Source organism: Leucopleurus acutus, assembly GCF_964270905.1.
Source record: "Leucopleurus acutus genome assembly, chromosome: 3".
In the NCBI taxonomy this organism is placed as follows: Eukaryota; Metazoa; Chordata; class Mammalia; order Artiodactyla; family Delphinidae; genus Leucopleurus; species Leucopleurus acutus.
In genome coordinates, this window is record NC_139145.1 from 59,287,193 (window position 1) to 59,314,787 (window position 27,595).

The following is a 27,595-nucleotide window of genomic DNA, read 5'->3' on the forward strand; positions in this document are numbered from 1 at the left end:
GTTTTGAAAAATAAAGTTGGAGGACTCATACTACCTTATTTTAAGGTTAATATAAAGCTACAATAGTCAAGATGGTTATGGTATTGGTGAAGGGACTGACAGATCAAAGGAGCGGAATAGAGAGGACGGTAATAAACACGGCCAACTGACATTTGACAAACATGCAAAAGCAATTCTATGGAGAAATGATAGTCTTTTCAAACAAATGTTGAAAAAATTGGCACACAAAAACCTCAACCATTTTAAGCCTCACATTTTATGTAAAAAGTAACCTAAAATGGATCATAGATCTAAATGTAAAACACAAAACTGTAAAGGTTTCAGAAGACATGGAAGAGAATCTTCATGACCTGGAATTAGGCAGAGAGTTCTGAGGCCTAACAACAAAAGCATGATAATTTGGACTTAATCAAAATTTAAAACTTTTGCTCCATAGAAGAATCTGTTAAGGAGATGAAAAGACAAGCTACAGACTGGGAGACAATATATGCAAATAATATCCAACACAGGCCTTTATCTAGAACATATAAAGACTCTCAAAACTCCACAATAAGAAAACTTATAAGTGGGTAAAAAACTCGAACAGACACTTCACCAAATAGGATAGTAGAAGAAGGGCGAATCTGTACACAACAACATCGTTAGCCATTTTAAAAATGCAAATTAAAACTACAAGGATTAAAATGTAGATAATGGAAAATTACATTTGAGGGCAGCTTGAGTATGATATGTAATTTCAAAATAAATACAATCCTTGTTTAATCAAGAAAAAAAACCTACAAGGAGATACCACTGCACACCTATCAGAATGGCTAAAATTAAAATCAGTGACAATATGTGCTGACAAGGATACAGAGCAACTGGAACCCTCATTCATTGCTGATGGGGATGCATAATGGTACAGCCACTCTGAAAAACAGTAGCAGTTTCTTAAAGTTAAATATACATTTAATCATTTGAGCCAGAAATTTCACTCCTTAGAGAAATGAAAACTTACGTTCAAAAACCTGTACATAAATTTATAATCACCAAAAAGTGAAAACGACCCAAATGTCCTTCAACAGGTGAATGAATAAACTGTTACCTCCAGACAATGGAATACTACTCAGCAATAAAGTACCCCCCAGATCTTCAGAAAATACACCAGCAATTACACTCTGATAATTCTGCTTATAAGGCAGTATCCCAGAGGCAAAACCCATCCAGCCTAAATCTCCCTTAGCCAAATGTACTGGAAAATCCAGAACGACCTAAGGCTTTCAGATGCATTCCTCAGGTCCCTGGGATTCTATAAAAAGGTAGGGGATGGCCCGTCCTTGCCTCAACTGCAATTCCGTAGTAGTATTCCACACTGGAGTTGCATGGAGAGTTTCTTATAAAACAATTTATATTAGAAAAATCTGAAAACTATCAGAAAGGCTGAAATGGTGGTCATGACGGATCTATACTTGCTGCTGTTCAGAAGGGCCTCCCCAGCAAGGATAGTCACATGCTTGATAATCTACATGCTGGATCCTCCAACAGCCACCCCAGGGGACACAGTTTGCTTGAGGAGCAGTGTTTTCTCTGTCCAGGCTCAAAGCTGAGTGACAATAACCTGACTCCCTTACTTGGTGTCTGACCCTTCTGGAACTTGTTTTTTTGCATGGTTCTCTCCAGTTTAGCAGAGGCTTTGAGCCTTCATGGCGCCCAGCTGGTTCTTTGCACTCTGAGCTTGTCTCTTCCACGCCTACACAAATGCCTGCCTTCCTCCAATCCTGTATTCTGGTCCTAGCAATCTTGTCTTTCCCTCTGTTGGTGTCCTTCACAGAATAGGAACTGGAGGGAAGTCCACCCCTCAGTGACAATAGTGTGGCTAAGTCCAATGCACATTTTTGAGTTCTAACCTGACCTCCCAGCAATGATGCTACTGATCACTCCCTTAATACAAATTCTTCTACTTTCAGGACATCCCATTCTCCTGGTTTTCCATCTTTGACTCCTTTGCAGGTTCATCATCTACAGGTGCAAGTCAGTTTTCCTTAAAGCTCAGCCCTACACTGCCACCTTCTCTTTTCCCTCCACATTTCTACCTGATGTGATCTCATTCACTCCCCCAGTTCTAGTTACTACCAATATGCCAGTGCCTTCCACATTTAAATCTCCAGCCCAACCTCTCCTCCAAGCTCCAGGTGTATATACAGCTGCTTACCTGACATCTCTACTCGAATGTCTCATAAACACCTCAGTCTAACCCAACACATTCAGAGCCCAACATGATTTTCTTCCTCCTGAGCAAATATACTCCTTTCCTTTGTTTCCAACCTCCACAAACACCACCACTAGGCATCTAGTTGCAGTCAGAATCTCAGGAGTCATCCCCACTCCCTGTTTCTTCAATCCCCACAGCCAATCCATCTACAAGTCCTGTGATTTTACTTCCAAATTTCTCAAGTATGTTCATGTCTTTCCATCATCATCATGTGAACTTGTGCCTCAAACCATTCTCTACATGGAAGTCAAAGGGGGCTCTTAAAAATGCAAATTTGATCATGTCATCCCTTTGCTTAAAATCCGTCAATGGCTTCCCACTGCTCACAGGACAAAAACCAAAATCCCTAAGTGGGGCTGTGAGCTCCCTGTCTTGCCCCTGCCTGTTCTTCATCTGTTCCCAACACCCCACTGTTCTTTGCCACACCAGTTTCCTCTTCTAGTTTCTCAAATGAGGCATGTTCTCTCCTGCCATTGGGCCTATGCACCTGCTTTTCCTACCATTGTTTTGCCTATTAACAGCTATTCATCTTTCAGCACCCTCCCAGACTGTGCAGACTGTCCCCTTTTCATATGTTTTCATAGCAATACATATCTTCTTTTCATAGGAAAGCAGAATGTCAATAATACCTGTGGGACTGTTTAATGTCTGGTTCCCTCCCTAGAGTGTAAGCCCCATGGGGGCAGGGATGGGGTCTGTTCTCTGTGGTCCATCGCCTAACACACTGGAGATGTTCAGCATCTACTGAGTGTCAGTCGGAGGGTGATTGCCTGGGAGTACACTTGGGGCAGATTGAAGAACTGCTCCTCCCACAGTTTAAAGTGTCCCAAGGCAATGTTGTGATAAAACTGGGTTTAAAAAGAGTCCATTTACAATAGCATTAAGACTGCAAGGTACCTGAGAAGACTTCCAGTTTTAAAGACCAACGAAGGATATGCGAAAGCTATGTGAAGAAATTATAAGATTTTATCTAAGGACATAAAAGAAGTCCAAAAAAACGAAGGGGTACCATGTTCCAGATAGGAAAACAACTCTCTTAAATACATCAACTCTTCCCCCCAATTACTCTATAAATTACATGCTGTTCCGATTAAAGCCAAACATGGTAGTTTTCCATAGAAACTGACAGACTCATCCTAAAATCCAGATTACAGTAAAAGAGTAAATGGCTAAGAATATCCAAGAAAATTCTAAAGAAGAAAAAGGAGTATGTGTGTATGCATGTCCTGGGGGCAGGGAAGATGCTTGTCACACCAGACTTATGATTTTAGCCCATTTATATGTAGGAACTTGTTATATGACAAATCTCATTTCAAATCAGTGGGGAAAGGGTGACCTAATCAATAAATGGTGCTGGAACTATCAAAATGGAAAAAGAAAACCAGAACCCTAACCTACACCATGATCAAACACAAATTTAGGTGGACTAAAGACTATGTGAAAGGGCTTCCCTGGAGGCGCAGTGGTTAAGAATCTGCCTGCCAATGCAGGGGACACGGGTTCGAGCCCTGGTCCGGGAAGATCCCACATGCCGCAGAGCAACTAAGCCTGTGCTCTAGAGCCTGCGCTCTGCAACAAGAGAAGCCGCCGCAATGAGAAGCCCGCGCACTGCAATGAAGAGTAGCCCCTGCTTGCCACAACTAGAGAAAGCCCACGTGCAGCAATGGAGACCAAATGCAGCCAAAAAAAAAAAAAAAACAAAACAAAACAGACTGTGAAAAAGTTTTAGAAGAAAATATAGGCTTATCTTTGCAATCTTGGAATAGAAAATGATTTTTCAAAGATTAAAACACACAAAAGCATGAGGGAAAGATTGATAAACATGACATTTAGAAACTTTCGGGACTTCCCTGGTAGCACAGTGGTTAAGATCCGCCTGCCAATGTAGGGGACATGAGTTTGATCCCTGGTCCGGGAAGATCCCACATGCCATGGAGCAGCTAAGCCTGTGCGCCACAACTACTGAGCCTGTGCTCTAGAGCCCGTGCACCCTAGAACCCGCACACAGCAATTACTAAAGCCCACACGCTGCCAACTACTGAGTCCACATGCTGCAACTACTGAAGCCTGTGCGCCGCAACAAGAGAAGCCTCTGCAATGAGAAGCCTGCGCACTGCAACGAAGAGTTGACCCTGCTCGCCACAACTAGAGAAAGCCCACGTGCAGCAACGAAGACGCAACGAAGACCCAACGTAGCCAAAAATAATAAAATAGAAAATAAACAAAACTTTCATACTAGAAAATACACTATAAAAAGCTTAAGAGACAGATAAGAAGAAGGTATTTCCAAGCCTATAAAAGTGACAAATATTAGTGTGTGGAATATTTAAAGATTCCCTACAAATCAGTAAGAGAAGACAAATGAATAGAAAAAACGGGCTAAGGATATGTAACAAGCAATTCACAAGATTTGTAAAGGCAAATCAAAAACATCTTTTTATGTTCAAGGTCACTAGTAAGGAGGAAGGTAAGTTAAAATAGTGAGATGCCATTTCACACCTATCATAGATGCTAAAATTTTGAAGTCTGTAGATTAGGTAATTTTTAAAGAAAGAAAAAAAGTAAACTGTGCAGCACTAGTAGTTTATTCCAGTAACAGAAGGTAGCAGGCCTGCAGGGAGCACTTGGGTCTTGGCTGCTCAGTCCAAGTTGTCCAGGAGGCAGCAGCAGCAGAGAGCAGCCCAGCACGCGGCCAGGGCCGCCAGACACCCGGTGTCGTCCGTCTTCCTTTCCTGCTCCACGTACACTGGGGGGCAGGGGAGGGGCGGGGGCGGGGAGAGAGAGACCCAGTCAGAGGGGACGGTGAGCAGACATGTGCTGTGCTGCTCAAGCACTTAGCACAATCTGTGGAGACCTGTTCGAGGTCTCCCTCTCTCTCCAGACTGTCAGCTCCGTGAAGGCGGAGCCACGCTATCTGGTTCCCTGCTCCATCCCCGCTCCAGTGTCTGGCGCACATCAGGTAGTTTCCTGGATGTGTGAATGAAGGTGACATCTGCTCAGCAGCTGTCAGACCACTGTTTCCTGCCACCTCCCCTTCCCCAAGCTGACTATGAAACCCAACCCAGCACTTGACTCATCAAAGTGATTCAGTTTGCAGTGAGGCCTGCCCTACAGCCTGATGTGGCAGGGACTGGCTGAAAGCTTTACACATTATCTCATTTAATCCTCACAACAGCTCTGTTACTATCATTTGTAACTCTCAAAATCTGTTTGCAGGAGTGTGAATTGGTAGAAACCCCTTGGGAGGGGGCGAGGAGGGGCGATGCATACAACTTTGACCCAGAAAACCTGTATCTAGGGTTTTTCTACAGAAATAATTGTCCCGTTGTTCAAAAATATGTGTACATTGTGACTGCTGCTGTATCAAAATAACCCCAAACTAGCAACAACCTTGATGTCTGTCACCTGGAGACTGATTAGGTACGCTAATGCATACCATAGAATAGAATACTAAATGGCCATTAAAAAGAACGGGATGGTTCTTCCATGTTGCCAGTAAATTAAGCAAGGGATAAAAGGTATACAGCAGTGCATTGTTATTTTTGTACAATTAAAAGGATATACACACACACACACATATACATACAGGTTTTTGAAAGAATGCAAGAAACATAGATCAGAATGTGGGAGGGGTGGGAGCTTTTACTCTGCTTTGCATTTTATATCTTTCTCAAATCCAGGCTTGTCCGGTTCCAAAGCCACACTCAAAGCCGCTCGTCCAATGTCACTGCCAGGGTCCTGTAGGCAGGAGGGAGGGCTGTCCAGTTTCAGCAGAGTTCGGACCTCTTCTAGCCTCTCCCACAGTGCTAGCTCCAGGGGCTTTCTTTGGGGGCAGCTGGCAACCACTGATCTGGGCTCCCTGGTGGCACTGGCCTCAGTCCTGGATGCCTTCCCCAATGTCACAGTTACCTACTGACACCCCTTGGCCCAGCTCCCCTAACCTGTGCTCCCAGTTATGTCGCTCCCTTCACCGCCTGTGACCTTCAGTTTCATCCATCAGATTTGCCTTCAATGCAGTTCTGACTCCCCTCAGGCCTTGCTGACTCAGCCCTGGGCACACACTGGGGTTCCTACTGGGCAAACCTGGCAAGCGGCAGCTGTATCAAATCACCACTCCTCCCTGCAAGGAGCTCGGAGACCAGAGGGTCCTCACGCTGGTGCAATTCCTAAGACTGAGCCCCATAAGCCAGAAACACTCCCACGCCAGGTCCCAAACAGCCCCACTTGCCACTCCTTCCCTCTCCAGCAACACGAGCTGGTGGCATTTCCCAAACCAACCCCAGCCTCTTCTCTTCCTCCCCTTTGGGTTTGAGCAGGTAGTCAGAAGCCCACTGGAGCCTGGTCCTGCAGAAAGAGGGCACCGAGGAGCAGGTACAGTGAGTCTAGCCTTTGCAAACCCCTGGGGAGTCCATGGTCTGCCAGGGGCCACCTTCAGGTCCCTCACCCCCCCCACCTTGGCTCCCCTCTCTTTGTCACCCATGTGAGTGCCAGCATCATGCCTTTCTTTCTCCTCCCACTTCCTCAGCAGAGCCCCACGCTGCTGCTGTCCGCCCTACCAGCCTGTTCCCTCGGCAGCGCTGTCGGCAACTTTAGTGCCTTCGCACCTGACCTTTCCTGAAAGCAGCGCCCGCCCCAGCCCTTGGCTTTCTCTTGACCCCAGCAACACAGTCATTGGGCTCATCCTCCATTCCTTCGTCCTGGAAGTATCCCCTCCACATTTCTGCTCTGCCTCTGGGGCCCTCCAGCAGCACCCCAGGGTGCTGGGACGTGGGATAGATGCCTTCTCACCAAGGCACCTGCCTGCTGCTCCCAGACTCAGCCCTCATCACCCTTTTCTTCACCATCATGGGACTGAAGTCTGTAGATCCCTGCACATTCACAGGCAGAGAACACACTGTGGTCCGATTTCACAGAGGAGGCAACTGCATGAGGGAAGGCTATGTGGTCCGTCCAGAGTCAACCAGAAGGTAGCACTGACATGCCAGTTTCCCGGCTTCTCACACGGCACACTCCCACTGTTCTACACCCGCCTGCCCATCGAGTCGCTCCTTTGCTCACAGACATCCAGGCTCCTCCTTCCTACAGTGCTTTCTCCGTGGCCACCTAGACTGTTCAGTCACGCTGCATGGATCCCATGGGCCTGTATCCGGCCACGTTCAGCAACCCCGCTACCGAGCCCTACCTATAAGGGCCTTGGGCACCTCATAGCCAAATGCCCTTGCTTTTGCAAGACTCAGATCGGATCTACCTGCCCCCACGAGTAAGGCTGCTTGTCAGAAGGCACAGCACAGCCCTGGCTCAGCGAGCGTCATACCACACGAGAGCACCGGAAGGTCTTCTGAAAAGGAGTGGGGCCAATGCCTCCCCTTCACGAGTCAGGAAACCCAATTCCAGGCGCGTGCACAGTGTGAAGGCTGGTACTTGGCTAACTAATAATCCAAAGAAAAGTATTCATTCTATGGGCTGAAGTTCCTCTGGGCTTCAAACACGGAGGCCTGTATTTGGTGGCCGCAGAACTCTGGTCTCTGTGGAAAGCAGGGTTAGGACAGCTTTGCCGTGAGGAGGCAGGAGCCCACTTAGGGCCGTATTCACGGAGCAGAGACAACTGCCTTGAACCCCAGTGATGCTGACGACTGCAGCGGGCAAGGTGTGTATTAGCACATCCCTCCCGCAGGCAGAGACCACCTAGCACAGACCCAGCCTGCGCTCTGCGCCCTACCCGACAACAAAAAGACAACCCAGTGCAGGGGCACTGGCTGTGTTCTCAGACAAGCTCATCCCCATCCGCCCAGCCCTCCCTCTTCCTTGCTAAAGCGGCCCCAGAGGCTCCAACAACTCTTCGCAGGAACCCGAGATTCAGCAGGAGGGGCAGTGGGATGGGTAAGCAGTGGGTTGTCAGCAGAGTCTGGGGATGGGAAGTTTGGAGAGAAGCAGGGAAGAAACCCTTCCCTACCTGATACTGCTGCCCCAATCCAGGTCACAATTCCCAAAGACACACTGCTCCAATCTAGTGGGAGGCACCACAATTAGAATTTAGGGGCAGAGATTTTAATAAGCCATATCAAATTGGATTTAAATACAGGCTCATCTAACTCACTGGCCATGTAGCCTTGGGCAGGTAGCAACCTCTCTTAGCCTCAGCTTCCTGAGCTGTACAATAGGAGTAACGGCAGTAAGCTGTACCCCACAGGCTTGCTGGGAAAATGGAGAGATCAGGCAGGCAAAATGCTGACAGCACAGTGCCTAGCACGTTGTCAAGCATTCAATAAATGCTCACTGGTGTTACTGCTGTTACTCAAATGGATGACTCTCAGGCAGACCCCTCCCAGGACTGACTAAAGAGCTGGCCTAAACCGGCAGAGGGAAGGGGTGGGGGGCTCATCCGGACTCAGGGGAGAAGCCTCAGAAATAAACAAGAGGCCAGGAGGCAGAGTCATAGGCTGTTCTGGAAGCAAAGGGCCTGCAAGGTCAGCTAGCCCTTCACTGGGCAGAGGCTAACAGGTCCATCGCAAGGGAGGGGTGTGCTCAAAGCCACTATGAGGGGAGGGGGCAGATGACGAGAGCCAGGCCACCTCCAGTGGCGCCACAGCAGGAGGACGGACGACTGCTGGAGGGAGAACTGCCAGCCAACTCCGGGCCCTGCTCTCACCCCAACTGCCCGTGGGCATGCGTGCACGTGCATGCGCGCGCGCACACCCCCCCCCCCCCACACACACATACACATACATACAGTCCCTGTCAATTTTCCTTTGGCCTCAACCAACCACATGGTATCAGAGCCCAGGTTCAGGGTCGGGGAGACATGGTTACGTCTTTGGGAAGTGTGACTCTGGAAACCTCAGGCAGAGCCCAGAACAGGTGACGGGGGAGCTGATATACTGAGCCTGGGACAGAAGAGGGACCCGGTTAGCATGGGAACAAACAGGACAACAGCACAAGGGCTATAACCCAAGGACCAGAGACAGACCTGCATCCTGACTGCCAGGCCCATGCCTAGTGACAACCCACCCGCCTGCTAAAGACCTGAAGGCTGTGTGGCAGCCTTTCCTGTGTGGCAGGAAAGCCCACAGTGGGTTTCACAGTCCCTCCCAGACCACTTGCAGGTCCTCAGCCTTCCCGTACAGAGTGTGACACCTGAGCAGAGATGCCTGCCTGCCTCCCAGATCCAGCTGTGCACCCTTAACAGCCTCTTCCTTCTCTCCCTGCCAGAGAAATGGCTCACCTGCCTCTCCTCCAGGTCAGCTCCAGAAACAGCTGCCTGATTCATTAGCTCCCAGGGTTTAGGCCAGAGATCTTGCTCCAGGTTGGGTTACTATGTGAAAGGTTCTTCCACACCTCACACAGATCTTTCAGATCCTCTGAGAAGCATCTAATCCGCTGTCTGGCAAACTCCTCCCTTCATCCTCCAGCATCTAAAACCAAGCCCAATAAGGCGACCATCAGGGGACTAAAACGGTGGCACAGTACTAAGCGTGTACTAGTGCCACGTGCCAGAGCAGGAGAAAGCAACAGTCAGCCCCGAGAACAGCAGAAGAGAAACAGCCGCCTTCCTCCTCCTCTGCATCGCTGACAGGACAGGACCCACCACCTGGGCCTCAGCGCATCTCCTCCGAGAAGCCTTCCTGACCTGGCCCAGCCCATCAAGGATCTTTCTGACTCTGAATTGCTGCTATCACACTATCATTACAATCATTCAAAAACCTTAGTCTTAGAAATACCAAGCAGTCCTCAAGAAGAATGCAGCACCAAGACAGAGATGGGCCCGAGGGAAGCCCTTAGATGAAGAGGGGAGGCTATGTACAGTACGTGTGGTACAGGGCCCCGAACAGAGCCTGGGGGTAAGAGCAGGAGCCTTTCCCTTTGTAGGCCGGCAATGATTTTTTTACTTGCGGCATTGGAAATGATAAGAAAACAGGACTGCCTCAGAAATGGCTAGTTTATCCTCAGGGTTTCTAAATGCTGTAACTAGACTATGAGGTCCTCAAGTGCAGGGTACAGGTCTTCTCCCTGGGCTCCCATCTCTACTTCCTAACCCGTCTGACAAATACAGACGGGCGCTGGCCAAAGGAAGTCTCGTCCAGAGGTAGAGAGACCCATGCGTGACAGGACACGTGAATCCATCGAAAGCCCATCGTCCCCCAGATGGGGCCCCTAGGGCTGGGTCTAAGCTGGTGCAGGGAACACCAGTGCTTGCAGCAATTCCAAATGCCAAGGTATTTCAGAAAAGTATTTTACTCTCCTAGGAAAGAAATGATGTATAATTCTTATAACGTTAAATGTTGTGTAAGAACTGGATGAAACGAAAACAGATGACAAGAACCAGCAGACCTGGGGGGTAACACCACACCTGCCCAAAGCCGCTGCGCGTGGAAGACAAGTGACCTCAACATCCTCAGCTGTCAGTGGGCTCAGGGTTTCGGGTCCCAGGACGGAGCCAGGTCTGGGGTCGAGACCGAAAGACCAGCCCGACTTGGGTTAGGAGGGGCAAAGTCATCAAGAGCCTGCACCCCCGGGAAGCAAGCCAGGTGTAATGAGGTGCACTGCCTAGCGTCAGTGCCCACCACCGAGTGACAAGGGTGCCTCCACAATCACAAGGAAGTGGCCAGCTAGCTGCAGTCAGTGACAGGTAATGTGTAAAACTGGAACTTTAACATGCTGTGAGAGCCTATCAAATATCAAAATGAAGCCTGACGTTACGAGTGACCAGTGGTGGTTATGCTGGAGTCTAAAATTAGGCAGTGAGTAAAGCCACCTTTTGGCCTGTGAGTCTAGCCTCCAGTGGAGAAGGGTGAGTCATCAGAAACTGACCTTCAAAAGACATCCTGTTCTTGTGCTTTACAACTCGTACCCAAAAGAATTGAAAGCAGGTGCTTGAACAGGTATTTGCACACCCATGTTCGCAGCAGCGTATTTGCAACAGCCAAAAGGTGGAAGCCACCCAAGTGTCCACCGATGGATGAAAGGATAAACAAAACATGGTTTATACCTACGATGGGATATTCTTCAGCCTTAGAAAGAAATTTTGACATTTGCTACAACACGGGTGTACCTTAAAGACCTTTTGCTAAGTGAAGTACGCCAGTCCCACAAGGACAAATACCATATGACTCCTGTTACATGAGGTCCCTAGAGCTGCCAAATTCAGAGACAGAAGTAGAAAGGTGGTTGTCAGGGACTGGAGAGTGGATTTATTTTTCAGTGGGTAAGGAGTTCTAGTTTGGGCTGATGAACAACGTTGTGGAGATGGACGGTGGTGATGGTTGCACAACAACGTGAATGGACTTAATGCCACCAAACTGTACACTTAAAAGTGGTTGAAATGATAAACGCTACTTTCTTTCATCCTCCGCTTATTCATGAGGATTCCAGGCATATCAACACCCTGCAGGGAAAGAGATATGGGAGCTTTGCAGGAGGCAAGGCTCTATAGGCTGGTGGCTCAGGGACGTTCTGTCCCAGCAGCTGTTTCAGTTCTCCTGGGTTGGTGGTGTGATTGATCCCACCTTCCCCCGGGCTGCCCTTGAGGCCAGACGGCTAGACGCCCATCACAGCCATCAAAAAAAGGAGGTCCGCTGTCTGCCATGTGCCCACCTGCCCTCCAGCCCGAAAACCCCTCCAGACCTCTCCAGCCAGACCTCACAGAGGATGTGCTGGAGGAGAGAGAAGCTGCTGTGGTGGCGGGTACTCTGCTCAGGCTCCCTCCCACCCCACATGCTCACTCCTCATTTCCCTGACACAGCCAACCCTGCAGGGGAGTCCGGGATGAAAGACACGGTGCCTGACTCAGGCAGCTCACAGACACCTTGGAAAGAAGAGCCAAGGACCTATCTGAGGAAGTGCATGGTGACCTGCCATACTGGGGGGCGGGGGGACCAATGTTCAAAACTAGAATCCAGAATCAGGACAGGGCCTTTCAGAAGGAGCTAAGGAGAGAGGAATGTCAATCCTACTACTGCCCTGTCCTTGTTTTCCTTCCTTTACAAGAAAATTTAAAGAAATGCTGGCTAGTGAGCAGCTCACCCAGAAACAGGCAGCAGTTTAGGTTGGCCCAGGCTGTGCTACAGCCCTGGCTTCTCCTGACCGATAGAGTCATCATGGCCTGACACCCCCTGCCCCAAGGAGGGAGTGGTGGTGACGGTGATGAACTGCACGATCTGTTATTTCATACCCTGCTAAGCAGCAGGGAAGACGCTCGGAACCAGGGAATCACGGAAACAAAGCAAGGAGAAAAAAGGTAGGAGTAGAACAGAAATAGAAGCCTCAAACTCCCACTGTCAGCGGCCCCTGAATATAAGACAACAACTGCCATGATTCTGGATGCTAAACAGAAACAGGAAAATTATTTTTCTGGTTTCAGGCACCGGGTTACAGAAAAAAGTGGAGAGGCTCCTTTGAGGGGAGCTGGCTCTTTGGAATGGGCCCAGATGGGCAGAGATCACCACGGAAGTGGCTGCGGGTTCTTACAATTAGTGCCCCGGCACAGACAGGCACAGGCTGCTCTGCCATCGGCAATATGAGCCTGACTCACACTGAGTGCCGGCCTCAGGGGCCTCATCCAAATAGGTCTTGCTGCATTTTCTAACAAGGCAAACACCACCATATCGCTTTTATTGAACACAAAATGTGTCTTTATCTTAGGTATACAGATGACAACTGGCTTCGGCACGTACCAGGTTCCCGAGTTACTGATTAACAGTCCTAGCAGACACATTTATGTAAAACGCCCGAGGTTGTTTTCTTCCTCCTTGGTCAAGCTTAATTTGGCAGACAGTAAAAATAGCTGTATTTTCACCTGAAGGTACCCCAGTTTAGAGCCCTGGTACATGGTGAGCTCTAAGGGAGGGACGGGACAGGAGAGCCACTCTCAGTGGGCGTGGTGAGCAGGTGATCCAAACAAGGCACACCTGACTTGTAACGAGTGCCCCCCCCCCCACCCTCTGCCCCCTGAAGCACACCGCCCACCACTTCACAGCACCAAAGGTCATCCTTATAGATCTGGAAAGGACTGTGGGGGGGACCTGGGCTCCGCCAAGCAGTCCCCAACAGTCCCTGCTGTTCTGTAACACCGCCGCAAGCCACCCAAAAGTCAACCACCAAGGGTCCTGAAAACTACCACCACATCCACTGAGATGGGCCATTTGGCAAACGTGAGGCCAGAGACTTCCCCAGGGGAGAAGGGGAGGCGGGGGCCTGGCCTGCAGGGCTGTGACTAGAACTCTGTTAGGCAGGCAGGGCTGGAGTTCAGGAAGACAACTTCCTTCCATGGTCAACTCTACTAGTTCTAGCCAGCTTGTCACTGAAGCTGAATCCAAAAACAAGTCTCCAACAGCATGACCAATCACCTTGCCAGTGAAACAGGAAGAGACAGGCTAATCCTTGCTATGAAAGGCTGAGGTGGGAAACTAGGTGAGATTAGCCTTGGAGATGGAGAGGGTACGCAGGGAGCCTCCAACACGTCAGGAAGGACGGAAGGCAGCTGATTGCTCCCCATCCACTGAGCGGGGTTCAGCTGCCCAAAGCGGTGGGTTTATTTACAGCCCCCGCCAGTTTGGAGAATGGAAGGGCTCTCAGCAAACTCTGAAAGCCCGGCACACTTGGCCTAGGGCTCACTCCTGCCTCCCTGCTGTCGTCCTCAGCCAGGAGCGCCCCTGAGATCACAGCACAAACAGACCCCAGCCTCCTAGCAGCTCGCCAAGAAACACTGTGGAGATGAGGAGAGGTGGCTGTAGAGTCGTATCCCCCGGGTCCGCTCTCAGTGCCACTTTGAAGGGTGACAACCTCTCCTAGCTTCAGTTTCCTCACTTGTAAGATGGGAATAATAACAGCACCTCTTCCGTCATTGGGTTTTTGGGGACTTAATGAGTTAAGCCACATAGGCCAGTGCCCAGTATACAGCAGACTCTTGGTTTTTGTTAGCTGCCATTGTTACTCCCAAGACAGAGACCTGAAGGACAGAAGGCAGGACTCCCTAACTGCTGAGACACCTGGAAGCAACATGGGCATTATGTAAGGCTGCTAGGAGAGTCTATACACATTTTTTCCTTCTACACAATGAACTGAGGTCTTTTTGAAGAACCAACAAGTGACAGGGAAATAGGGTAAAAGAGGTGTCTGTTTCCCTTAGGTACTGCCGGGCCACCTCCTGAGGATGCCAGGCTGCTGGGCAATGACCCAGGAGGGCCGAGGGCACTGCCCCCTAATGAGGCACAACCTCACAGCTGCCCCAGTGATCCGCCCCACCACGGCAGCAGCTGGAGCTGGCGACCACCAAGAATCCTTCTGCCAAGCCCTCACCCTCCCTACCCTTCTCCCAGGTCTGCACAGGGGAAAGGTCTTGCTGAGGAATTCCTTTTGCTCTCCAAGACGAATTCTGGTGACCCTTAGCTCCTGATTCTACCTGGATAAAAATGCTGAACATGCCAGCGTCACTCACCACGTCATGCCCCTAGTCTGGCACAGGGCACTTGGTAGGCCTGGCATATAGGGGACATGGAAGGAATGAGTGAACGAATGAATGAGTGAATGAACGATTTGTCTTGCACCTTTCACCTCAGTTGGAAAAGCTGTTTCTAGTCTACCTTGCGAGCAAGCTGCAGATACAGGCTTAGCTGGCTATTCTGTGAAGCAATGGCAAAGCACTATTAAGAAAAAATATTCAGTCTTAAGTTCTTAAGGAAGGGTGTCACTCCCACTTCTGTCAGTTTAAGTCCTTCAAGAGATCTTGGCTCATCCTGAACTTTCCTGAAATGGTTGAGGGCAGTCCCTGGTATCAGGGCCATCACTCTATCCCAGAAGGGATCCATGTGACTAGGAGATCATCTTGGGAAAGAGTGAAGCAAGCAAAAGGAGCTCAGGGGCCCAAGCCTGGCTGGGCCAGGGAGAGTCGGCCCCGCAGCCCCAGAAGACACTTTCTCCAGAGGGCCTTCCTGAGAGCCTTTCCTTCAGATCTGTAGGCCTAGGGTACTGTGCCCACAGCCTTGAGGAACTCATGGTTACCCATGGCTGCCCAAGGGTACTTGGACAGGGCTTTTTTGGGGGGAGGGGGCGGGGCCGGAGAATACTGATCCTTTATGAACTACCCATGATACACCTATTCTCAGAAGCAAAAGTCCATTTCTACCCATTAAGAACAACTCGAAAAGAATCTTGCATGCTCCAAAATCCTCCAGGCTGACAAGGTATCCCAGGCTACCAAATGGACTCATTTCAGGGTTAAATGGAAAAGTTCAGAGGGAACCAAGACACTACCAAAAAGTAAGGCTAATGGAGATGTTTTTTTCCCCCTAAGGAAAATGCAATTGAAAAGCACTGAAATCTTTCCTAGGCTATTCTCAATTTATGGTCTTTAAGCAGGTTGTGTCCCTGGGAAAGGTTCTGATGCCTGGGACACCAAGAACAAAGCTTTCCGCATCACCGCCACACACACCCAGGTGCAAGCTCTAGGGGAAACGTGTGTGCGTGTGCATGCACTTACACGTGTGTGGGGCAGCGGTGGGGATGCCCTTCTCCAGCTTCAGAAAGCCTCTAAGGTCTAGGAGGCTGAGGATGCGTAAGGGCACCCTAGGGAGTGAGCCACCTTTTCCAACCAGGATCCTAGCTTGGACATGCAGCACACCACTGATATAATGAGAAAAAAGCCACTGAGGCCAGCAGGGGAACAAGGAGGGAAGCAGTACTGGCCTCTCAAAACTAAAAGAGTTACAGCCCTGACGGCACACAGCAGCAAGCTTCCTGGTTGCGAGCTGATAAGGCTTTCCAGAAGAGTGGATAGGAAAGTCGGTATTTCCTGGAGGAGGAAGCCACTCCCTCAGGGAGCCAAGGCAAGTGTCCAACAGCAGAAGGGAAGGGCAGGCTACAAATACCGTCACGGTCCACTCACTGGCCGGTCCCAGTGGGTCTCTCAGCCCCTGCCAGACCAGCTCTCAGGGCAGGAAGCCCCCAAGGGCTGTAGCCCCCAAGGTCCAGCCGCTGCGGATGCAGGTTCACTGGGCTTGGGGGCCGAGCTTGCTACACCTGGCATAGTCCACTTCGGTAAAATGCATTTCCCTTAAGCTGCCTGTGGCTCGGCTTCCTCACCTGAAAAACGGAGACAGTAACACCACCGACCTCTTGGGATTGTTATAAAGATTAGATGATTAACGCCTTGAAAAGCAGCACAGTGCCAGGCACAAAGTAAACAGATAATACATTATAAGTATTATTGCTGCTGTAAAAAAAATAAATGGCTAGAAGGAAAAGCACTGTATTGTAGAGTGGGGGGGAGGGTGCTGGGGGCGCCCAGCATGAAGTCAGCAGCGTGAGACTGACATCTGCGATGGAGACTTCACCGGAAACCACTGATTGCCACCCGCAAGACTCACATTCTACGGGACCAAGATGCAGCTGAGGGTACACAGACTGATGAATTTAAGATGAAGGAAAAAAACCCAAAACACCCAACAACAATTTTACATAGCATTTATATTAGCTGCAAATATATCTCCTGGACAGAGATGAACATACTAGTCAAATTTCAAAAAGGGCTGCATCATAAAAAACTGAACACAGACCAAAAGATTTATACAAAAATGTTAACTACTGTCTCTGGATAGCAAAAGAATGGGTATTATTTACTTTCTATAAAGAAGAGATATTCCTGTAATTTAAAAAGTAACTCCTGTAATTTAGAATGAAGCCATGTTTTTCTATGTGAGAACCCGGTTGTACCCTGGGATACAGCAGAGCTGCACTAAATCAGGGTTCGGAGAACGCCACTCTCCTGGCCCCTGACCACGCTGGGCGTGGTCCCCACACTGGTGTCAGTGAACGCTGGGCTAAGCCCTCATCTACAGACACCAGCCTTCGCCATCTTCATTGTCAGCATTTTAGTTATGATCGTCCTGTGTTGCGTCCCGCTTTTTGGAGCGTCTCAGCTCTGGGGAGCCACAATGTAAGCAGAATATAGATTTTTCCCCTGCGGCTAACCACACTGACCACGGGGAAGCGGGTGCCCATGGGCGCTGGGCCACAACGGCTGGGGCTGCAGGCAGAGCCACACGGACTGTGCTCGGGCCCTGGGCCGGCCTCTCGGCACAGCTAATGCCTCACTGCTATTTGGAAGGACGCATCCTAGTGAAAGTCCCCCGCCACCCTAGGTGACCTCACTCACAGGGCGGTCCCAACACCACGGTCCTGGCTCCAATCCTAGAGACGACCTGATCTATCCCACCTGCACCTTCCAGTTTCCCTGGATGCCTTTTACCCAAAGCAGCCTTCCTTTCCTTGCCCACCAAACGAATTTCCTCATTGTTTACATCAACCCAACTTTAAAAAGCTTATGCGAGATGTGAACGAAAGGCATGCAGTACTGGAGCAGAAAACCTGGGCTGCACCTGGGGGCGAGTGGTCTGGGAGCAGGGTAGGACTTCAAACACCCCTGTTTCCTGGGCCAGCCCGGTCCAGCCAACTGAGCACACTTCCCTGACCAGCTGAGCAAACTGGATCTGCAAAGAGCAGCTGCCCTTTCATACTCCATTACCCCTGAGCGCTGGGCAGGCCAAGGCTTTTGAAAAGGCAAAACAGAGTGTTTTACATGAAGCATTTGACCAAAACAGATTGTGTCTCTACATCCAAGAAGATGGAAAAACCCAAGGCCATCTTTAGGAGCCTTTGGTCCCCCAGTGTCCTCGTGACCAGACTGTCTTCATGTGACGCCAGTTCCCAGACCTAGTGCAGTCACAGGGCAGGGGCCGGGGCACAGGCGCACGGGACTTCATCTAAGCACGGGCCTAGCTAAGCAGATCTATCAAGTTAAAGCCTGAGGTCACAAATACGGGGAATGAGAATCAAAACTGGTGCCAAGAGCCCAGTTCACTCACTAAAGGCCAATCGCATCTGCTTTTGTGAAAAGAAAGGAAAAGAGTTGCAACTGAGTGTCCCAGAGAACACACGTCATACTCAGAGAGCCCACCTCTTTACCGCTGTTAACAATGCAAGTTATTATTAATATTATATATATAATATAAAATATTATATAAAAATTTTATTAATATTTTGAAGTATTTCAAGGGTATTTCCTAAAGGAATGCAAATGAGCATGAAAGTTAAGAATACAATTTGAACCAGATAGACCTGGGTTCAATTCATGGCTTAGTGAGTTACTCTTTGACTTTAGGCCAGTTAATTCACCTCTCTGAACCTGTGTCCTCATCTCTGAAATAGGAAACCACCAAGACCACTGTATGGATCAAAAAAAATGATGTACACAAAGCACCTGAACAAGATCTAATTAGAAACAGTAACATTTATTTAGTGCTTGGCACTAAATTACACAAGGCATTTCACAATTGTTGAACGAGTGAGTGGTGAGATTCCAAAAAGAAAGGAAGACAAAGTTAAAAAAAACAAAACAAAAACAAAACTTCTACTCATTCATGGGAGGCCCCATGACACACGGAAGCATGTCAGGCTCTGGGTCAGACACCTGGGGAACCACGGGCAAGACATTACAGCCTCTCTAAGACTCAGGTTCCATATGTGTAAGATCTGGGATAACACCACTTACCCGGAAGGACTATTGCAAGAATTGAAGCCATGCCCATAAAGCTCTCAGCCCAAAGCTGGGCACCTCACTAGGTGCTCAATAAATGGTAGTCACTGAGGAGCACAGGCTTTGGGGTTAGATTGGTGGGTCTGAATCTCAGCTCTACCACCTCCTAGCTGTGAGACCATGAACAAGTTTCATGCTTTCTCTGCTTGAGTTCCTTCATCTACATGACGGGGATGAGAAAAGATCTACCTCAGAGGGTTGTTCTCAGGACTAAATGAGTTAACACATAAAAATGCCTGACACACCGTAACCACTTGATAATTATTAGCTCTTTTATTTAACTATTATTTATTAACTATTCGACAATTAATATTAAATGTTCAAAAGCTTAGACCACTGGCTTCAAACTCTTCTTGTCCTCCTGGTTTTAATCTAGGAATTGGTATCAAACACCCAGATTCTCCCATCCCACCTGCAGAGAGGCTCAGAAACAAAGCCTGTCTGTCCAGTAAGAGGTCAAGAGGGAATTCTTTATAGCTCCAAGTTCCCGGAGCCTTCTTCCTGGGCAGGTCACCAGAAAAAGTCATGAATTTTTCAGCTGCTAATGAAGCTGATCAGGAAGGCCTCTTTCTCGACTGGGCTCAAAAGCCCAACGTACAGTTTTCATTATGAAGACTCTATCGCAGTGGTCCTCAAAGGCAGGTTCTGGGCCCCTAGGGAACATCTGGACAACATTTTTGGTTGTCATAAGTGAGCAGATACCACTGGCATTCAGTGGGAAGAGGCCAGAGACGCTGCGAAGCATTGTACAATGCACAGGACAGTGCCCCACTGCCCCCGCCAAAATTATCCGGCCCAAATGTCAATGTGCTGAGGTTGAGAAACCCTGCCTTATAGGAAATTTGCTTATGACAAAGTAAGTTGGGAGGAAAACAATACACAATGGAATCTACACTACAATGGCAGCCAGGTGCAAATGACACGTGCACGTAAGTAAGACCTGCCTAGGAAATAAGAACACAAAAAAGATTTGAGATGATGGGGTATCTGGACTATGAATGGGAAAACATTTTTTTTTTTTCTATGAGAGTCATTACTATGTTTAGGGACCAGACCACTCAATGGAGGCAAAAATGACCCAAAGCTGCATCTCTCAGTTCTGATAATTCACACACCTGTGACTGCCAGTATCGCAACAGTGCTCCACAGTGAACATTCTGCTCAGAACCCAGACCAAAAAATAACGTGAGGCAGTGAAAAGTAGTGCAAAACAGTCTTTTCTGCAAATTCAAACCCAGAGCTTAACACTTGAAAAAGCTTATTCCAGAAACTCACCCTGTCTTCTCTCCTGCATATCTTTATTTTTTTTAACTTTTTATTTATACTGGAGTATAGTTGGTTAACAATGTTGTGTTAGTTTCAGGTGTACAACACAGTGATTCAGTTATACACATACATGTATCTATTCTTTTTCAAATTCTTTTCTCAACCAGGTTGTTATAAAATATTGAGCAGAGTTCCCTGTGCTATCTTTAAACTTCTCATCTTCAATCACTCAACAAGTAGTTACTGGGGAATCAAGTGGTCAGTCAAATTAGACAAGGTCTCTACTATCAGGATGCTTCTAGACAGTGGTGGAGACCATAATTCTCTAACTAGAGCCAAGGCTGTAAAATTACAAACCCAAGAGTCCTATGAAGGACAGAAGCTGACCCAGACCGGGGTGGGGGTAAGGTATCACTCAGCATCACTGAAATGACACAGGAGTGAAATGGGAAGGATTAATAGGTTATTTGTACTGAGTCAAGAGAGGTATGAATTTTCGAAGCCATACAGAGGAAATACCATTTGCAAAAGCCATATGGGAGGAGAGGCCCAGAGAGGCTGAGAAACTGAAACAGAATCTGCTGGCAAGGCTAGACCCTGAAGGACCTCTCAAGACCTTTTGGAATGTTGGTCTTTATTCTAAGAATAATAGAAAACCATTAAGGAGGGCAAAAGAAATGTTTGAGCCCTTAACTTGTATAGGTTCTACTCTGGCACGCCCAAGTATTAGGTGAGGAACTGCTTCCACAAAAACCTTTTTATCCTCAGGTAAATCAAAACCTCTGGCCTATCACATAGAAACCCAGGCTGGTAGCAAAGCCTCCACTAAATGGAAGCCAGTAGACCATGATAAAAAGTAAGAAGGAGCAGTTTCCCCTCCAAAGCAAGAATCAGCAAGCTCTAAGCCTGATGGGCCATGAAGGTCCCTGCCCTCCCTGAGATAGGGAAAGGGGTCCCTGCAGTGCTGAGAGAAACAGTTGGGGTCAGAGCCCTTATCAAGAGCCACGCATCCCAGGAGGACCCCATAAGCAGCCCGCCTTCTCCTAGTTGAGGGGCCAAGTTCAGGCTGGATCAGACCACAGGCAACCGTCCCATTTGCCCCCAGTTTCTGCACCTTCATCTAGATAGGCCCTGAGATTTCATGCTTTCTGTAGATCTTTCTGGAAGCACTACTACCTACCAGCTACCGTGCTAGGTCTGGGAACCATATTGTCTCCCTCTCATATCCCTTCCTTACTCATCTTCCTCTTCTTCCTCCCTTTCTAGAGACCTCCCTCCTGTGGCCACTGGGTCTGTCTCTCTTCTCATAGCAAAGAGTCTATGTGACCAGACCTACTTGCTGAGTCAGAAACCACAAGTTTCCCGATTCTGACAGGGCTGGCTGAAGTTTTAAAGATGTTGGCCCAAGCCCATGTGAGACATAAGGGCACTTTTCCAAGGAATTCCATGAAAATGCCCTTTGGGCACTAGAAGATTCAACTGAACGTCCCAGAACGTGTGCTAAGAGATGCAAGAGGAAGGACGAAGGTTAAATGAATTAACTGAACAAAGATCAAGTGAGGATAAGATATAAAGAAGTATTTCACAAGACAGTCAACCCTTGCCATGAAGAAGGCAGAGATCAGGATAAACCAGGAGACCAAGAAGGAAGCAGCACAAGGTAGGCCAAGCATGGACCTTGGCCAGACTGGAAGGCAGCAACGGGGCAGAGCCCTCGGGCGCTGGCACCTATCCGGGTGGTGGAGCCTCAGGGGCACCGTCATGGAGAACAGGCTCTCAGGTCACACACGGTGTTAGAATGTTTGCTCGCCACTGACTAGCTCTGACCTTGGGCAAACTCTTCTTTAGTAAGACCCACCTCATAGAGCTGTCATGCTAATTAAATGCATATACAGTGTTCAGCACCAGGCGTGACACAGCAAAAACTCAGTTAGTAGCAGCTCCTTGGAACCACTCCCAGGATTCTGTACAGAGGAGATGAGGAGGAACAGGGACCCAAGGTAAAGCTGGAAGTAGAATGCTGCAAAGACACCTGTGCAGGCAGAGGACATTGGGGGAGGGGACGCTCAGCCAGTCGGCACATACTTGGAATCGAGTAGTGAACACGACATACAAAAGTCCCTGCCTTCAAGGAGCTTACATTCCAGCAGGAGGAGAAAGGCAGCCAAGGGACATGTGAACAATGTGTTGGCAAGAGAAAAGAGGTGGACATAGTGGGGAGAGTGTGCCAGGCTGTGGTACTTGGTTAAATGGGGCAGAGGGAGAGGGGAGGTGGCTGGAAGGCCTCTCTGAGTAGGTGACAGTTGAGCAAGAACCACGAGAGGACACAAGCCCAGTCGACTTCAGAGGAGAGGGAAAGGGAATGGCAAATACCAAGGCCGGGGTGGGAATGGGGCAGCCTGTGAAGGTGGAGCAGTGCATGGGTGCAGCCCGCTCATGGAGGGCCTGGCTGGTCACCCTAAGGACTGGCTTTTACTCTGAGTGATAAGGGAAGCTTCTAGAGGGTCTGGGGAGAAAACAGACAGCAGGGGGCAAGAGCAGGAGGAGGGAGACCAGTTATAAGGCTACAAACTGCAGATGACATGACTTTGGAGTTGTCCGTCCTACGGTTGTCTCAGACGGGTGGGGATTCTCAGGGTAGATCAGGAATGACCCTCAGCAACTGGCTTCCCCACCTTTCCCCTGAGGGCTTCCGGTCTTTACCACCCCCATCCAACCACAAGCAAAAATTCAGAAAAGTGGTGTGGGCCAAGGGAGGGTGCTAAGTCCCTGCTGCCCATACACTCTACGTGGTATATGACTTTGTTTACGGCTTCGCCACAGTCCTATAATACCAATTTTACAGATAAGGAAACAGAAACTCAGGGAACTGGAGAAACTCCACCTAGATTCCTAAGCCAATGCGGCTTTAGGTGGCACCAGGCAGTGTCCTTGCTGAGACATTCTGTCATCTGATGCCTGGCAGAGAAAGAAGGTACTGAGCTGGACTTTATCTATGCTGAAAAGTCTTCTCGGGGCAATGACGATGCCTGATCGGAGTTTCTGATGAAAAAAAAGCATAAAAGGCTCAAACAAGCCAAGCTGTAATTCCAGACCTCAAGCCAGTTAGCCAGAGATGCCAGACGGTTAAACTCCTCTCTCGTTTATCCCTGCGCTGAGTGATGAGAGCAGTGTCAGACACCAAAGGGAGTGTGCAGGGGCACCACGCCATGTTACCAGCCGGCACTCTGACTGTGGACTGAGGAAAGGCCGCTCACAGCATCTTGCTGGTTGGCCAGTGACCCGGCAGGGCTCTCCTGGAACAGGTGCTCCCCCCTTTTGCTTCTTCAAATTACAAAGAGCAAGAAAAGGGGCACTTTTTTACAGGCTGAGAAATCCAGTTCAAAGGCCAATCAGGCTTCTGAACTCCATGGGGGCATCCCAAGGACTCTGCTGGAGCAGAATTCATTTTATTTTACGTCCATACATTGTCAGATATCGGTCCTAACCCAGAAGAATAAAACCGCAGTATCTGGACTCACAAGAGTTAAATAGCAAGGGAAGGGGCTCAAAGGGAAAGGGGACCAGACATGGAGCATGAATTCACAACCACCTTTCGAACTGGTGATATTTCCATCCATCCAGCAAATATTTACGAGCATATACCACGTGTCAGCACTGTTCTAGGTTCGGTGGAAGCAGAGATGAAGGAGAGAAAAAATCACCTTCAGGAAGCTTACAAGGGGAGGCAGGCACACTCAAAGATCGGGGAGGTTAAGCAATCTGCCCAGGTCCTCGTGTTAATAAGGGGATTTGAACGCAGCTTTTATCACACTCCACTTCACCTGTCTACTAGGAAAGTGGTACTCTGTTATAACTACCAGGTTTCTGTGTTTGTTTCGGTGGCTGGGGGCAAGGCAGAGGGAGGAGGTGGAGGGAAGGTGTCTGGGAATTGCTGTGGAATCAGTGCTGGATCACAGTAGCAGGCCTTAAAGAAGAAATGCATTTAGCTTGGAATCAGGACTTACATCCTTGTCAAAACTCATGGACCCTGGGCAAGTCACTAAACCTCACTGTACTTCAGTTTTAGTATCTCTAAAAAGAGGGATTTGGCCTAGCAAGGAATGGTAAAACGGCCTCATCTTACCTAACAATTCAAGCCTCACTCCTAGCGGCTGCCTAGGATCCTTCGGTAAGGAGGATTCTGAAGCCAAATTTGGGGCTGAGCAGCTAGAGCCACAGTTGATGAGTGATGTCTGCCATGAGCTCGGCAGGGTGATCAGCTGAGAACTCTACAACATTCCCAATGATGTGAGGTATCTGAGTGGGAGCCATTTCAATTTTGGTGAGAGAATTTCTTTCTTTTTTCTTTTTTTTTTAAACATCTTTATTGGAGTATAATTGTTTTACAATAGTGTGTTAGTCTCGGCTTTATAACAAAGTGAATCTGCCATACATATACACATATCCCCATATCCCCTCCCTCTTGCGTCTCCCTCCCTCCCACCCTCCCTATCCCACCCCTCCAGGAGGTCACAAAGCACCGAGCTGATCTCCCTGTGCCATGCGGCTGCTTCCCACTAGCTATCTATTTTACATTTGGTAGTGTATATAAGTCCATACCACTTGGTGAGAGAATTTAAAAACCTCAGACTTCATGACTTTCTAACCAATTCACAGAACTTTCCTTTGAAAGACAGATGGCCTATCTTCTGACCTAAGACTGGAGACACTGTCGTGTTTCATTTTCACTTTAAACAGTTTTGTTACTATGGCATATTCATAAGAACCTAGAGTTTTGTTATTTAGAATGCTTCACTGAACGTGAGTTCACCCATCACCACTGGGACTTGGGAGTAGAGTTTCTGAAGATCTCCCCACCCATGTGCCATTTTGCACTGTGGCTTTGTCACCCACCCATCAAGAGTAAAGTCCATTTCCCCTCCCCTTGAATCTCTGCTAGCTAGACCTGTGGCTGCTTTGACAGAGAGTGTGGTGGAAGTGATGTGCTGAGACTTCTGAGCCTGGGCAGTAAAAAAGCCAGGGAGATCATTACCTTGTAGTTGCAGAAGATTTGGGGAAATCTGGGTGAAAGGTATACAGAATTGTTTGTACTATTTCTGCAAAGCTTTTGTAAGTCTGGAATATTTTCAAAATTAGAAGTAAAATGAAAAGTTTTCTGTTCGTTTGTTTTTTAAAGGAAAGCCTGGCAGCTGCCACTTTTGCACTCTAACGCCTAAGGAGCCAAGACCTCCTGAGGCTGTCACACTGTGAGGCCCAAGTCAGCCACACTGAGAGGCCACGTGGAAGGAGGGAGAGGGGGAAAAGGGATACTGGATGGGGGATTCTTTTTTTTTTTTTTTTGCACTCAAAAGAACAATTCCTTGTTATGATGAACCAGAAGTACAAGATTTCACTGAAACTGAAAACAGGTGACAGAATACGACTGAACTTAAATTAACTTCACGGGAAACAAGAGGGTCAAACCAAGCCAGTAAGAGTGGAAAAGCCCAAGCCTGGACGGGACACGCATAAACATAGTAGCTTCTCAGCACGGGCATCACGTGACCCCTCCCAGCAGTGAGACAGCCAGCAGTCATGCTCCCATCCTTCTCTCTCTTCCAAAGCATCTGCCAAACCAAACAGCTTCTTCCCCTGTATTATTGGTGTAAGCCAACCCAATAGTGCCCCTTTAGACAACTATAAATATTAAAGCCAAGAAAGAAAGTTTGTAAATCCCATTCAAGGGTAGAAAGTACACATATTCAACCTCAGCACACTGGTTATCTCCTATGTTCCAGGCCCAGGGAGCAGAGATAAATCTTTCCTGCCAAGTCCTGCCCAAATTATAGAATCTCTAACGCCAAGATTTGGGGTGATTTACTACATAGCAATAGATAACCAAAACATATGTCAAGCTTCCACCTGTGGCAAAAAGCCTTAAGTTCTGGTGTGGCAAGACCTGGCTATCCAAATGGGTCTTTCAACCCAATCCTTGGGCTGACACATGCTCCTTGCCTAAGTGCTTTTGTATCCTAAGTTGCTTTTTATACAGCATCCCTACTCTTATTTCAGTAAGAAATCTCCCTGCATATCTAAGAATATTAGAAGATTCCCCCCCTTTTTTGTAGTAGGGTTTTTGCTCCTTGTGTTGCCTCTGTTCCCTCAGTGTCCCCCCTCAGTGTCCCTTTTTCCTGTCTGTTTTGGTCACCATCTATCATCTGGGACCTTTACTCAGGTCTCCGATGATCCTCTGTTGTTGGTTATTATTTAAGGCTGAGATTCTGTCACTTGCAATCTTAAGAGTCTTGACCAACACAAATGGTGGAAGCCTAAACTAAAATAGTATGAGCAAGGTTGACTGGAGTCAGACATTAAAGAGGTAAATTAGAGAGAACATGAAAACTAACTGAATTTGGAGAGAGGAGATGCTTTGAAAGAAGTCTGTATGGGGTGCAGCTGAAGCACTTAGGAGTGGTCAATTCTATGGGAGGTGTGGGATACAGGAGGGAAAGCTTCACAGAAGTGCTGATATTCTGTTTGATCTCTCCGTACAGTTGGGCAGAATGGGAATGAGGAGTAGGGAGTGAAGGGAGCAGCATGGCTGGTTAGAGGCCATCCTCGATGGTGACATCCTTAACTCCAAGCCGAGGGAGTTATGGATGAGACATCTGGTGGTCTTAGAAGAGGATGGGTATAATTTGCATATGGGAGAGAGATGAATTGTTAAAAGGAAAGATTGGAGCGTGGTGGACTGTCTGCCAAGATGGCCACCAATGATTCCTCTCACTCTGTATTCACATGCTGTTCCTCCTAGTGAGATGGAATCTATTTTACACCAATGTTTATAACAGCCATTATTTATTATTCAAAATAGCTCAAAAGCAGATACCCAAATGTCCATCAACTAATGAACAGATGAATAAAATATGAACAGACGAATAAAATATGGTATATCCATACAATAAAATATTATTTGGCAAAGGAATGGAGCACTGATAGTTGCTACAATGTGGCTGAACCTTGAAAACATTACACTAAGTGAAAGAAGCCAGTCATAAGAGAGCGCATATTACGTGATTCCATTTATAAGAAAAGTTCAACACAGGCAAATCAATAGAGACAAAAAGTAGATTCGTGTAGGAGGAGAGTTAAGGAAATTGGGAGTGATTGCCAAAGGGTTTCTTTTCAGGGTGATGAAAATCTTCTGGAATTAGTGCTGATGGTCACACAACTCTGTGAATACACCAAAAACCACTGGATTGGACACTTTAAATGGGAGAATTGTATCGTATGTGAATTCTATCTCAATAAAGCTGTTGCCAAAAACGCAGGAGTGGGGGGAGATGGCATCTATTTCCCCTCCTGCTGAATCTGGCCAGCCTTTGAGCAACAGAATACAGGGTACGTGAGGCGGTGCCAGCTCTGGGCCTAGCCGTTAAAAGCCTGGCAGCTGCTACTTTCACACTCTTGGAAGCTAGTTGCCGTGGAAAGGGAGATGTGTAGAGAGA

The 27,595-nt window shown here is 48.1% G+C and overlaps 1 protein-coding gene across 2 annotated transcripts in view; it reads right to left on the reverse strand.

Annotated features, from left to right (window-relative positions):
* CYSTM1 (cysteine rich transmembrane module containing 1) overlaps positions 1-27,595 on the reverse strand; it is a 66,309-nt gene that overhangs the window by 9,992 nt on the left and 28,722 nt on the right. The window contains exon 3 of one of the 2 annotated variants that reach the window (XM_082836891.1): positions 4,709-4,997. The exons of the other annotated variant lie outside the window; for it this stretch is intronic. Within the exon in view, the coding sequence (XP_082693017.1) occupies positions 4,891-4,997 (107 nt within the window). The 3' untranslated portion in view covers positions 4,709-4,890. Of the gene's footprint in view, positions 1-4,708; positions 4,998-27,595 lie in introns of those variants that run through there. 2 annotated transcript variants of the gene reach the window in all.